General features: G+C 37.7%; 1 protein-coding gene across 4 annotated transcripts in view; it reads left to right on the forward strand.

The window, feature by feature from the left end:
- card11 (caspase recruitment domain family, member 11) overlaps positions 1 to 15,527 on the forward strand; it is a 76,851-nt gene that overhangs the window by 24,124 nt on the left and 37,200 nt on the right. For all 4 annotated transcript variants that reach the window (XM_073944926.1, XM_073944927.1, XM_073944928.1 and 1 more), the window contains exons 2-6: positions 4,509 to 4,724; positions 7,538 to 7,675; positions 11,012 to 11,337; positions 11,424 to 11,603; positions 11,692 to 11,838. In XM_073944926.1, coding sequence (XP_073801027.1) covers positions 4,523 to 4,724; positions 7,538 to 7,675; positions 11,012 to 11,337; positions 11,424 to 11,603; positions 11,692 to 11,838 — 993 coding nt within the window. In that variant the 5' untranslated portion in view covers positions 4,509 to 4,522. The remainder of the gene's footprint in view (positions 1 to 4,508; positions 4,725 to 7,537; positions 7,676 to 11,011; positions 11,338 to 11,423; positions 11,604 to 11,691; positions 11,839 to 15,527) is intronic.

Raw genomic sequence — 15,527 nt, forward strand, 5'->3', positions numbered from 1 at the left:
CGGATTCAAATGCAGGATTTATTAAACACAGCAGTCAGGCAAGCAACGGTCAACACAAGGGCAAACAGATGTAACAGGCAAATCCAGAGTCGTAGTCAAATCGAGATTGTAATCAATCAGGATTAGGAACCGGTTGTGTGTGTGTGGTGCATGACTGGATATTGTAGTATATATTGTAGTCCATAAATGGTGGTTGAAGATCTTAACACTTACACTCCTCAAAATCACTGCACTATTTAATATTTGCACATTTTAAATTGTACATATTCATTTCACTTTATTGCACTAGATCATCTTGAATTGTACATATCCACTGCACACATTTGAAATTATGTTCATATCTATTTGCATATACCTGATTATTAATAGCAATCTGTACATATATTCATCTATTGTAGATCTTTGTTCATAGTCAGTACAACCTGTATGTTTATAGCACAACCATCTGTAAATTTCATCATAGTTTTTTTCCATAATTACACTTATAACTTATATCTACAGTATATCCTGCACTTGCTGCTGTTGCACTCCTGGTTAAACCTAAACAGCATTTCGTTGCCTTGAATCTAAAAAGCTTGCCTGAAAGTCGCATCTAATCTTGAAAGTTAAAGTATAATCTAATGCTTACCATGTACTATCCCTTTAAGATACTAACATCTGTTCCTTGCTTCTTATTCTTAATTCTTTTGGTGGTATGGTGAGTTAAAGAGGTGGATTGGGTGTTAAAACCATGGCTCTGTCTATTGCAATTAATAAACCTTTAAATATATGATTCAACTAAGAAATTAACAATTTTAATAAATGCGCCTTCTCACTTTGAGGGCTTTATTACACTTGATTTAATGCATTTCAATTAAATGTTGATTTCAGTATTTTTAAATCTGTGAATTGGACTCTCTATAGCCTATATCAGCATTTTATTGACCATCTGCTCTCGGCATCCATGAGGTCCAGCCATTAATCACTATGCTGCAGTCTGTGAAGCAGGTAAACCGTTCATTCACATGTGTACGTGAGTGTCTGCTAGACCATCATCTCAGTTCTGCAATAGTGCGGAGCGGCTGTTTTCTGCGTATCAGTTCTCTGTTGTGACATCTTTACAGCCAGTGTCCACTGTGTTAAAAAAAGACATGGTTTGTTACACCTCTATGAAATGAGGCAGAGTGTGGTAGCACGCAGAAGCAGGCTCACCGCAGGACAGAAATGCGTCAGGATGTGGCACAGATGCAGGTCACTCTCACATCAATGGCACTTTATTGTTTACATTCTGTTGGAGATGTTTACAGGCAACAACTGGGTAGTGAAGGTGTAGCAGTGTGAAAGTCATTTCAAAATTGTGGAAACACTAATTGTCTTTAGGCTTCTGCTGATATAATGTTGTATATTTGTATATTAACTGACAATACTTTTACCATAGTTTTTGGGATTATCAAGATAATGAACTAAGCTGCAAAAATATTACTTCATCAGGTGCTGTATTACAACAACAACAACAAAAATGACATGTTCAGAGTAAATAAAATAGTCAAACAAATCAATTTACTAAAGTTATTAGATATTAACTCAATTTAATAGAACAATTATGTCTTATGGCAGGGGTGTCAAAACTCACTCTTAGAGGGCTGGTGTCCTGGTGAGTTTAGCTTCAACTTGCTTCAATACACCTGCCAGGAAGTTTCTAGTACAGTGGTTCTCAAACTTTTATCATCAAGTCCCACCTCAGAAAAAAATGTTTCTCCAAGTACCACCAACATGAGCAGTATTGAAATACAGTAGCGTAGTAGGCCCAATAAAGCAGCTACAACTCTTCACAGTTAAAAAAAAAAAAACGTGGCAGATTACCTCAGAAATATAGGCTATATGTCATATATGGCACATTATATCCATCATTTTTGATAAATTTTGAAATGTGTGTAGCATGTACATGACATATTTCATTCCTCCGCGTACCACTAAAGGAAGCCTGCGTACCACTTGTGGTACACGTACCACAGTTTGAGAACCACTGTTCTAGTATATGAAGTAAGAGCTTGATTAGCTGGTTCAGCTGTGTTTGATTAGGGTTGGAGCTAAACTCTATGGGACACCGGCCATCTAGAACCGGATTTGGACACCTCTGTCCTTATGATAATGTGTTATTATTCAATAAATAAGAAATGAACATCACCTAAGATTCATAAATGCATTCATAGTTTTCATTATATTTACAACAGTTTAATTAACTGTTAACAAATGGAACCAACTTAACAGAGTTAATGAGCAAAAGGCTTATAAATAGTCAGAATTTTCAGTGTCGTAGGCCAGATTAACATGTGAAAATGTTCACGGTTGAAAATAAATCGCCTGTATTAGTTTTCAAGGATTTGTTGCTTTAGTGAACATTCATTCCAATATTCATTCATTTTCTTGTCGGCTTAGTCCCTTTATTAATCCGGGGTCACCACAGCGGAATGAACCGCCAACTTATCCAGCAAGTTTTTACGCAGCAGATGCCCTTCCAGCCGCAACCCATCTCTGGGAAACATCCACACACACATTCACACACACTCATACAATACGGACAATTTAGCCTACCCAATTCACCTGTACCGCATGTCTTTGGACTGTGGGGGAAACCGGAGGACCCGGAGGAAACCCACACGAACGCAGGGAGAACATGCAAACTCCACACAGAAACGCCAAAGCGACCCAGCGACCTTCTTGCTGTGAGGCGACAGCACTACCTACTGCGCCACTGCTTCGCCCTATTCCATTTCAATATAACAGTTTAAATGATAAATAATTATTCATGGTATTTTAAAGTGATATCAATATTTTGCTGGATTATTTTCACAATATATTGATTTATTAAATATCGCCATGGCTAATCATTGTAAATTAAATCTTTTACATTTGCAATTGTCAGTTTGATGACATGGTTGTATGATTTTTTTGTGTATTACGATATATGTGCAACATTTGCACTAATTATCCAGTTTTTAAAAACTCTGTAATTTGAGTGAAACAGATGAGTAAAAAAAGTAGTGTGATGTGTTCAGCATGTTCAGTGGACTGTTGTTTACCAACATGCCTATTGTTCAGCTGACAAAAATAGTTATAGAAACATCTGGAAACATTTTGGAAACATGTGAGGAACAAAGTATGTGTGATCCACATTTTATAGATATTAAAGGTTTCATGAGCTTTTTACACCTTTTAACTGCCTTTGAGCTTGAAAAAGCTCTCTTTGGTATATCAGGCACAAGTGTAGTCATGAGATTTCTTGCTGGAATGTACACAGGGCACAACAAAATCTCTAATTGAAATAACTCAGATAGTTGAGTTGAGTCTTCCTGTTCAAGATACACTGTGTTGCTGATCTAAATTACAGATACACATACCTTTTTTCCATATTTTTCATACATAGATAAAATCAACACTATGGCTATGTTTACATTGCTGCCCCATGTGGCCCAAATCAATATTTTATGGCCATATGTGACCTGTTTTTGTCCTCAGAGTGTAAAGAGTACAAAACTGCATATAATCTGGTCTTTTTAATTTCAATTTGTACCACTTTTATATCTTACTTACTCACTATCTTTCCATTGATGAGTTCACTGCACCGGTGTGGTCGGTCTCGGCTGGTTTCTGGAGCGAGCAATCACAGTGGTGTGGTTAGACCATTCAAAGTCAGAAAGAGTTGCGCGTCATGTTTTTAATCACATTAAAACACTCATTTTAGGTTTCAGACATGTAAATACACATTAGTACTAGGAAAGCCATTATTTGTAGAAACTAAAATGCACTGCTGTCTGCCAAAGCGACATTAATAATCATATTTAACATCATTTGACAACATGCTTTATAGAGTGGGGATCTTATTCTGGACTTTACAACTTCATCCAATTCTGATTCTGGGGGTCATGATCCAATTCCAAAATGATTCTTAAAATAACATTTTCTTACATCTTTTGCTGTACATTTAAATCTTCACAATTTTACATTTACACCAGAATTAGATTTTCTATGTTTGTGTTTATTGAATGGAATCTCTGTATGATATTATTGCCATCTTGATGTTTTAAAAATGTATTAAATACTTTTTTTTTTTTGGGATGAACAAGCTCTGAATGTAACATTAATTCACCAGATTACAAAAAGCCATTATGAAAAACAGTCATATTCCATATAAATTATATTCCATATAAATTCCACCTAGCCGTGCTGCATTTCCGATAACCATGCATCCCTGATTATATTTTATTTTTAAAAGTTCCAAACACAACAATCTGGAAAACGATGCACGAACGAATCACTCGCTTTAGAACCTAAAACTGCATGAAGAAAGTAAATAAGGTCATGTCGACTTTAAAACATTGCTATCACAGCTCAATAGACACATCTATCATTGTGCATGCAACAACAAGATTGCATTTTTTTTTAATCTGGTGTGCTGTCAATGCTGCGAGTGTGAAAGGAGTGTCGAAATAGCATCTTTTATTTTCTCTGTCATTCTCATCTTACAGAGGCCTCTGCAGAAATGGACAACGGAGGCTCAATGAGCATGCTGGACTACGGAGAGACCTTGTGGGAAAACGCTGAGAAGAACCGGTACATCTTGTGCCGTTTCATCAACCCCAACAAGCTGACCTCATACCTGCGCCAATGCAAGGTCATCGATGAACAAGACGAAGACGAAGTGCTCAACTCTCGCCTGCTGGAGTCCAAAGTCAACCGCGCAGGTATTACTCAACGTTTTCCTATATATGCTTATGAACTGTAGCATTGCTAATGATGTGATACGGGATGCGCTCAATGCTTGGATTGGCTCTCGAAGTCAGAGTGCAGGAACATCAACATTCATAGATGCAAGTGGCAGAAAATACTGTCACTATGGAATATGGAAATGCAAATGCGAAAACATTTACATGTAAATCCTGTCATCAATCAGTTACTCGGTCACCCCATCTTTCACTGTGTTTTTCCAGTGGTGTAATGCGATGATGAATGGACGCTTTTAATCCTGTGAGCCGCCACCGCTGTAGTTTTTCTTTCCCGGCGACTCCTTCCTGAACCTCCGTATCATTTTTCAACATCCGAACGGCCACAGGCAAAACGGATGACAGGGATTTCGGCCGAGCAGCTTGCTAAAGTCGGCGCTGTTTGTTTGTCACAAAGCAGCACATCAAAATGCTTGTTTACCACGACTGGGATTTTCACAGCCCCCTAATGATTCTCCGTTCCCTCTGGGACTGGCTGCTTGGCATGTAATACAGAAGATCTTTCAAGTGCTTTCTGTGCCATGAGTTTCACTTGTGAATTAAAGTACAATGCAGCATTTTTATCAAAGACAATTCTGGACATTCCTGCTTTTTGATATTCAGCAGTGTAACAGAATAGCAGCCAGTCATCATTCAATACCAATTAGTCAACAAGAAAGTTGTTTGACCACACCAGTTGCAGCATTACTACAGTGTAAGACACAGCGAGTTTGATTACAAATCAAAGCCGATTGGAAGCTCTGTACTGCGGGTGAAGTTTTCTTTGCAAGCACATACATGTACATGTGTCTGACTGAACTAACTAAGGACTTAGTGTTATTTCATCTATCAAATTTATTGAAACACATTTGTCATTTCAAGAATGCAAGTTATTAATAATCCAACACAGGCTCATTGTGAACATGTAGCCCAAATACATTTCTTGAGATCGCGAATTATGTAGCCAGAGGTACGTCATTTCATCTTTAAAATAAACGCTACATAATTTTTTTGGCAATTACCAACTGACCGCTTACCTCCGTATGAATGGCTTTTCCGCTGTTACCAGTTTTACTTATGGCTCGCCATGTACGTTGGAGGACTTGATATGCAGAGCCAAGTCGAACGTGACAACAGGGTTCAGGTCCTGTGAAGAACAGTTCCAGAAAGCAGGTAAATAAAAAAAAAAGGCAAAAACATAAAAAAAAAACAAGTAAATAACGGTGAGAATGTGGTAAGATCTGAAAATGTGGTAAAAATCAGGCGGCCGTGTTGGCTTTTTTTTTTTGATTGCTTTTTAAAACATTGTCGGTTGGGTTTAGGGAAGTGTGTGGGCGCTGATCAATCAGTTATTTCGAAAACACTATTGGTTGGGTTTAGGGAAGGAGGAGGTGGGGTAATCGATCGGTCAGTCAATTAGTCAGTAAATCAGTCAGTCAGTCGACAGCAGCCTCTTGTGGATGTACATGAGAACAGCAGGCGCGAATGGCACTCACGAAAGAAATTTGAGATCTGAAAAAGCATACACAGCAGCCTCTGGTGGAATTCTGAAAAGAAAAACTGCAAAAAGATGCATCTCCCGGGATGTCTTTCGCTCTCTCTAAGATGTATACTGTGGTACGTTTGCATAATGAGCCTGGGTTAAAAAAAATCACGAGGGAAAAAATACTACCTTTTCTAATTTCCATATATTGTGATGTATGTCTTGAGTGAAATAGAGAAAAGTAGTGAGTCTTATAGCTTGAATTGTTAAAAAAATGTATAACAATTAATTATTTAAAAAAAAAATAGTGTTTCTTTGGTGATAAAGTGATAAGGACATTTCACCATTAAAGTAACAAACAAATATATAAGAATATATATGAAATATATAGGAATATATTAGGATTTAAATCATTTAAAAATTATAATATAATTTATAATAATTTGAAGGTAAGAATTATCCCAAACCTGATTAAAATAAGCAAATAAAATTTTTAATGAAGTATTTATTCATTCATTCATTTTCTTTTCGGCTTAGTCCCTTTCTTAATCTGGGTTCGCCACAGTGGATTGAACTGCCAACTTGTCCAGCGCATTTGACACAGCGGATGCCATTCCAACTGCTAAACTCTCATACACTCTCATTTACACACATAAACTAAAGCCAATTTAGCTTAACCAATTTACCTATAGCGCATGTCTGTGGGGTAAACCGGAGCACCCGGAGGAAACCCACGCCAACACAGCAAGAACATGCAAACTCCACACAGAAATGACAACTGACCCAACCGAGGCTCGAACCAGCGACCTTCTTGCTGTGAGACGACAGCACTACCCACTGCGCCACCGTGCCACCCACTTTGAAGACTTTTTTATTAAATGAAGTAAATATATGTGAAAATAAATAATTACATACATAAATAAATACATACATACATTATAATGATTAGAAAATGCAGTATTGTTGCAGTAGTATAGAAATCTATTATTTTCCAAGAATGGGGGATTATAATCATATTTGGGAACAATCATATTGGGGAACATTGCAAACAAAACACCCTAATTTTATTGATTTGATGTTTTTTGGAAAAGCTAAATTTAGTGATATACAATTTTGCTAATTTTACTTTTGACTTGATTGGCATTTATTTTTTTAACTGACATGACATGAAAAAAACCTACAGTACATATTTAATTAAATTAAAAGCGACTTCAATTTTGTCGAACATGTACTATATAAAGTACCTTAATAAAGTCGACATTAAGACATTACTCTGTATACTTTTTTAGTTTTGCTTGTGGTTTTGTTTCAGGCCGGCTGCTGGATATCCTGCACACGAAGGGAGAGCGAGGCTATGTGGTTTTTCTGGAGAGTCTTGAGTTGTATTACCCTGACCTCTACAAACTGGTCACGGGGAAGGAGCCGACACGCAGATGCTCCACTATAGTCGGTGAGACACTTTTAAATTAAAATACTGCACATATAAAAGATCTATGACCATGTTTTAAAATTGTTTGTTGCCTTGCACCTGCTTCTCCTGTGGGATGAGTATCTGCAATAAATCCCATTTCCAAATCCCATTTTAAGCAGTTGCTTCTAATAATAATTAATACATATAATAAATAAATAAATAAATAAATAATAATATGTAAGCACCTTGGTGGTACACTAATAGTATCAGAAGGTGCTATATAATTACCATACTCGTACAATATAACATATAATTGACATATCAAGTATACTACAGTGCAGCCGGAAAGTATTCATATCGCTTCACTTTTTTCACAATCTTTAATGTTACAGTCTTATTCCTAAATGTATTTAATTCATTTATTTCCTCAAAATTCTACAGACAATAGCCCATAATGAAAGTGTGAAAAAAGATTTTTTGAAATTGTTGCAAATTTATTAAACATAAAAAACCTGAAAAAACACATGCGTATAAGTATTCACAGCCTATGCTCAATACGTTGTTGATGCACCAGTGGCTGCAATTACAGCCTCAAGTCTTTTTGAATATGATGCCACAAGCTTGGCACACCTGTCTTTAGGTGTTTTGCTGTACCTCTCAAGCTCTATTAGGTTGGATGGGAAGCGACGGTGTACAGCCATTTTCAGATCTCTCCAAAAATAAGATTTAGGTCTGGGTTCTGGCTGGGCCACTCAAGGACATTCACCAAGTTGTTGTGAAGCCACTCCATTGATATTTTAGTGGTGTGCTTTGAGTCATTGTCCTGCTGGACGATGAACCGTCGCCCCAGTCTGAGGTCAAAAGCACTCTGAAGCAGGTTTTCATTCAGCATGTCTCTGTACATTGGTGCATTCTTCTTTCCCTCCATTCTGACTAGTCTTCCAGTTCCTGCTGCTGAAAAACATCACCACAGCATGATGCTACCACCACCATGCTTCACTGTAGGGATGGTATTAGTCTAGTGATAAGCGGTGCCTGGTTTTCTCCGAACGTAATGCCTGGCATTCACTCCAAAGAGTTAAATTTTAGTCTCGTCAGACTAGAAAATTTTGTTTCTTATGGTCTGAGAGTCCTTCAGATACCTTCTGGAAAATTAGAGGCGGTAAGTGGCTTCCGTCTGGTTAATCTACCACACAGGCCTGATTGGTGGATTGCTGCACAGATAGTTGTTCTTCTGTAAGGCTCTCCTCTCCACTGGAGCTCAGACAGAGTGACCATTGGGTTATTGATCATCTCCCTAACTAAAGCCCTTCTCCCCCGATCACTGAGCTTAGAGGGCCGGCCAGCTCTAGGAAGAGTCCTGGTGGTTCCAAACATCTTCCATTTACGGATGATGAAGGCCACTGTGCTCATTGGAACTTTCAGAGCAGCAGAAATTTTTGTGCCTTGAGACAATCCTGTCTCGGAGATCTACAGACAATTCTTTTGTCTTCATGCTTGGTTTGTGCTTTGACATGCAATATCAACCCTTGGACCTTATATAGACAGGTGTAAGCCTTTTCAAGTCATGTCTAATCAACTGAGTTTACCACAGGTGAACTCCAATTAAGCTGCTGAAACATCTCAAGAATGAGCAGTGAAAACAAAATGTACCTTAGCTCAATTTAGAGCTTCACAGCAAAGGCTGTCAATAATTATGTACATGTGATTTTTCAGGTTTTTTATTTTTAATAGATTTGCAACAATTAAAAAAATAAAAAATAAATATAAATATATATATATATAAATATATACATATTGTCATTATGGGGTATTGTGTGTAGAATTTTGAGAAAATAAATGAATTTAATTTATTTTGGAATAAGGCTGTAATATAAAATTGAAGCACTATGAATACCTTCCGGATACACTGTATATGGTGTTATTGGTGCTTTTTTCAGTTCCCACTTCTTATAGCTATTAATATAAATAAGAACTAGTTCTCAATTACACTGACTGGTCAAACAGAGGTTATAATCATATACTACTATGTACTAACATCGGTAAATGAATGATTTGTGTTCATATTGTGTTGCAAGATTAGGGTTAGGGATAGGCTTGGTGGTATGGTTAGGTTTATGGGTGGGTAAAGTGTAAAGCAGGGGTCTCAAACTCGCGGCCCGCGGGCCACTTGCGGCCCTCAGTGCAATACTTTTTTCCCTAGGACTTCAATAAGTCAAAGTACAGGTCTAGACTTAATGATGATCATCTTCAAGCCATACTGAGGGTCTCAACTGCTTCCGCTCTAAAGCCAAATGTGGTTCAGATTTGTGAGAGGAAGCGCTGTCAAGTCTCTGGCAGCAAAGAGTAGGCAAAAGATGCCATGTTCAGAAGAACTGTTCATAATCTTCACTCAATGTTCTATTAATGTTCAGGACACTTCATGTTCAGAAGAAATAATTAAAACTGTTAATAATGACATTTGAGGACTTTTTTTTTGTGAAATCCCTTATGCGGCCCAGCCTCACCCAGACTTTGCCTCCTGCGGCCCCCAGGTAAATTGAGTTTGAGACCCCTGGTGTAAAGGATAGGTTAATGGGGTAGTCATATGTAATTAAATAAAATATTTACAGCGGTAACTGCGTGCAGATCTTTAAAATATCGGTTCAAAATAAAACCTGTATGTACACAATAAGTGCATTGCACCAAATGATCCATGTAAGCACATGGTAGTTAAAGTCACTTGATATAAGGTGGTACACCTATTTCTCATTTACACTGAGCGGTAAGGTTCAGCATAGTACAGTACAGTATGGTTCACCTCGATCAGGCTTTCATTTCCACTGTCACTAGTATTCTTAGTTGGTAGGCATGGTGTGCACCAGAGAGTTGCAATCAACGTCATCCACATATCGTACAGTATCTTTTGCATACTAAAGTTCATTATTTCAAACGTAGACACACGCAAATAGAGTGGGGAAGCAGTTCCCTTCACATTTCCATGCTTTATTACACGTGGCATGCAAATGGTCTGGTAAACAACGGCGGACTTACAGCAGATCTCGCTTCTTGACATGTGGCTGTTTGTCACAATAAGAGACAAGCTTTGTTTGAGCATGGTTCATTGCTCCATCATTTGTGGTGTCGTGTTTCTGCTGTGTATTTAAATATGGCAGTCCTTGTGTTGTCTTTCTCCTGGCTTGCTGCTCATACAAGTGATGATTCTCTGTAAACCAGCATTCTGCAATGAGTCTAGCTCCACCCTTTTGGCACTGTTCTGTTGTGTTAGGTATCGGAAATTGACACAAATGCATACTGTACTGTACCAAACCATACCACTTTCAAACAAGCCATTATTTGTGTAGTTGCATTTAATTGCCTGTTTTTGTCCTGCAGTGGAAGAGGGCCAGGAAGGCCTCATCCAGTTTTTAATGAATGAAGTCATGAAGCTTCAGCAGCAGTCCAAGGCAAAAGACATGCAGCGGATGGACGTCATGACTAAATGCCGCACACTAGAAGACGAGCATAAAAAGCTGCGTCTAACCAACCAGGAGCTGCTGACTTTCCAAGAGCGCTACAACAAGATGAAAGAAGAGCGCAATAACTATAACGATGAACTTATGAAGGTGAAGGATGACAACTATCAGCTTGCCATGCGCTACGCTCAGCTCAGCGAAGAGAAGAACATGGCCGTGATGAGGAGTCGAGACCTTCAGCTGGAGGTCAGAGAGATTCTGATTTGACTTGATTTTTTTTGCCTTCAAAATCTATACAAAAGATTTGACCACCGTCTCTCAATTTCCTCCAGATCGACCAGCTGAAACACAAGCTGAACAAGGTGGAGGAGGAATGCAAAATGGAGAGGAGGCAGTCTCTGAAACTGAGGAATGACATTGAGAACCGACCCCGAAAAGAGCAGGTGTTCGAGCTGGAGCGAGAGAATGAGGTCTTGAAGATCAAAGTTCAGGAGCTGCAGTCCATTATACAGGTGAAGACCCTTTTTTGCTTGGCAGGGAATAGAGGACAGTTGAGAAAGGATGTTTTGCATGCTTGTTTTGTTTCTTTTGCATGCACAGCCCGGGCCTCTGCCGGATTCAGACAAGGCCATCTTGGATATCCTGGAGCATGACCGACAAGAGGCTCTGGAGGACCGTCAGGAGCTGGTCGACAGACTCTGCAACCTTCACGAAGAGGTCCGACAGGCAGAGGAGCTCCGGGACAAGGTTAGGATTGGCCTTGTACTTTAAAAAATCATTTCAGTTTCAAGGTCTTTGGCAAAAAATACATGACGCATACAAATGTTGAGTAACAGTCTAAAACAAATGTCTTATTAAAAAAAAAAAACTGTGTTTATTTTGCAATAAGTTTACATTTGTGGATTTTACACAGTGGATGATTCTTTTTAGTAAAAGTACTTGGACAGATGTTAAAATACTACTTTATAGTTCTACCAGAAAGACTCGAGAGACGGATAAATGTTTTAACATTTATTGAGAAAGCATAAAACATTGCAATTTCGGTTTCTGTCCTTTGTGTATAGTCCTTTGGCATAAGCCCTGTCGATGATGCAGGTCTTGTGAAGAGGTGACAAAAACTGCCTGAAGATGAAGGAGCCAACCCCCAGTGTGATGGCTTATTTATATAGCACACTTGATTATTATTGGCTGAATTGATAATTATAAAGAATGACGTAGAGTCTTCCTGGTAAAACCTTCGCTGAAGCTTTCATTACTACTACTACTTTATTGACCTTAATCTTCAATGCGGAAGTGCGCTCGTTTTTACTATTATTTTAGAACTTCCGATTTAGCTCCCTATGAGAGAAATGACTGAATGCGCTATACAAACAAGTGTTTAAATGATTTTACAGACAAAGCAGAATAATATAATAAGAAAATGTCATCAACATCAACGCTGCAACATCAAGCAGCGAAACTACCTGTTTTTAACGTCTACAAATCAATGGAAGTAAATGAGACCTGAAGTCTCAACTTCAAGCAAAAAAGATTAAAATAGCTGCGTCCCCTCGTACATGGAGATTAAGGTGAATATACAAATTTTTACTCAACATGTCATTATTCAAAATTGCTTGACTGTTTTATGCACCTCAGTATTAATAGCATATTAATAGTATTAAAAATGTTTTATACTTCAAACTTTTAAAATAATAACTAAATCTGTGCTGACAAAAGTGAACAAGGTATAACACAGTAAGGGAAAATATGTTTTAAGAACTTAAAGAAGGACTTTATTTAAATACTATTTTTATCTATGGCATACAGAAGCAGTGAGGAAGATGCATGAGCATATTTGCATTATTTAACATTACGCTTAACTCTAGAATAATACATTAGATATGCTTAAAGCAATAGCCCTTTGTAATGGCTTAAACAGCTTAACTTTTTTTTTTTTGAAAGTCATGACCTAAATAGGGTTTCCATTTACAGTAAGGAATCCTAAAGTTCAGCATTGCTAACATACTTTTAATTTCATGAGCATATTTTCACTTGATTTGAATCAGTGAATATTTCCTTGGAGATCCACTCTTACCGGATCATTTGAATCAGTTACAGTATTAGTTATCAGTTTTAAATATTACTTTAAATAAATACTTTTGTCCTGCAAGAATGCATGAACTTTGATCAGATATGACAGTAACTACATTCATAACTGTCTATTCATCAGAGAATCCCGAGACAACAATAACACTGCACAGAAATATTAAGCAGCACCTCCTGTTTTCAGCATCAACATCAAGACAGCATATTACAGTGATTTATGAAGAATCTTGAGTTATTGAAAACAAGATTACTGATGCTTTAAATTCAACTCTGAATAATTGGAATAAATTATATTTTAAAATAAATTCAAAGAGAAAATAGTTATATAAAGTTATATTGTCATAAGTATAATGTTTTACAATATTACAATTTCCGTATATATAAATAATATATTATAATGGGCGTAATAGACTATAATAAAAAGTTTACAAACTCCCAAACACATTTGAATAATAGTTTGTTTTGTTTATTTTCTGCCTTACTGTGTGCCACAGTGTTTTAAATATCCTGATGATGCTAAGCATAAACTTACATTGCTTCCTACTGTATATCATAACTTTTAGAAATGTTTTCCATATTTAGTGACAATGTTAAAAGTACCATTTATTTATAGATTAGCAGTGCATTTACAGATAATCTTCAAACTATGCAATCATTTTTTTTTGCCAAGATGAGTCATCTATGGGAGCACAACTGCCTACTGCTTGGAACAGTCTTTATGTTGTAAGCTCCCTATTCTGTGATGCCTTAAAAGGCAGTTTTAGTAGACAGATGGCTAAAGCTTGGGGTCATTTATTGGTCATGCTATGGTCACATCCTAAACATCCTCATAATAAACATGACAAAATGTGATACTGGCCTCATATGGGCATTAAGTGTATTTAATATGATCTCAGCATGACATTTTTTTTTAGTTGGAGGCTAGAAATAATGAAGTGTAGGCAATGTTTTTTTTTTTCTCGTGTCACACATGAACGAGAAGTGACAGGGGCTGATGAGGACTGGCTGCTCTAAGTGGCCCCTTCTGCAATGTGTTGCAGCTCTAATTAGAAGCGCATCTGAAGTGACGTGTGAAAAGTGTCAGAATTCAGGCTAAGACAGGAAGGGGGAGGAGGGGCGGCGGCAGAGACTACTTATCACAGTCGGCCTTCTTTTGGAGCTTCAGATCTTCCACTTTTTACTTATGTCGAAGGCCTACTTTGAGTACAATAAATAAATGAGTGAATGAAAAATAAATTAATAAAACAGGTATTTTAATTAAATAAGTAAAAGTAAAACACTTTATTTTAAGGTGTTCTTGGATTGAGCTGTACTGCATCATATGAACACATGTTGGCAAGACTTCAGAACTTTATTCAACTATCTGAGTAACATTAATTAATTTATGTACTTACTTTATGGTTAGGGTTCGAATGTGGATTAGGTTGTATAGTTAGTTGCATGTAATTACACATAACTAAGTGAAGTTTAGTTTTAAACTAATTTCGAGAGGAGCATGTGCTCATGATTTACCCAGCTGGTCCATATTAACTAATTATGATCCTCCAATCGAAGGATCCCAAATCACTATATATATCCTCATTTCCTTTCTACAACTATCTTCGTTTGGAAGAAACCCCCCTCCTCCCCTTCTTCCTCCTTTATCCAGAATGGGCGGCATGGTGGCCCAGTGACTAGCACTGTTGCCTCACAGCAAGAATACCAATGGTGTTGGGTCCTCGCTGAGCCATCTGGTATTTCTGTGTGGAGTTTGCATGTTCTCCCCGTGTCCGCGTGGGTTTCCCCCGGGTTCCCCGGTTTCCTCCCACCATCCAAATGTGCTCTATATTATAGATAAAACAAGCCTAAACCTTTCTTATAATGTCTTACTCTCAGGAAGTTCGCCTTGGCCTCAGCAGCGGGGGAGTTTGAGATAGACCTGAGCTCAATCTCCACTCGCCCTGCAAAAGGGGGGGAGCCCTGGGCTCGAGGATCCCTTGAGCTCAGGGCTCTCTCCCGGGACAGCATGCCAAACAAGCTATGTATAAATCATGGGCTAAGTGTGAACTCTTGAATTGTAATTACTATACTAAGGACACAAGACATGAGTACCAAGGACATCTTATAGTGTAGTTTTATTTATTTATTTTAATTTTATTTTTTTTGGCAAAAGTCCAATTTGTACAATTTGAATCAATGAGTTGTTCACTGAAGACTCATTGTAGTCAGACCATCTGAATCTTCTTCATGACAACCTGCCGAAATAAGTTTAACTTGAATTCATAACCAAAATATATTACTACTCTACAGTTGAAATCAATGTACTTCTCAAAATAATTGGCAATACTGTACAAAATGTCATGTCATAAAGC

Source organism: Danio rerio, chromosome 3 (assembly GCF_049306965.1).
Source record: "Danio rerio strain Tuebingen ecotype United States chromosome 3, GRCz12tu, whole genome shotgun sequence".
Classification (NCBI taxonomy): Eukaryota; Metazoa; Chordata; class Actinopteri; order Cypriniformes; family Danionidae; genus Danio; species Danio rerio.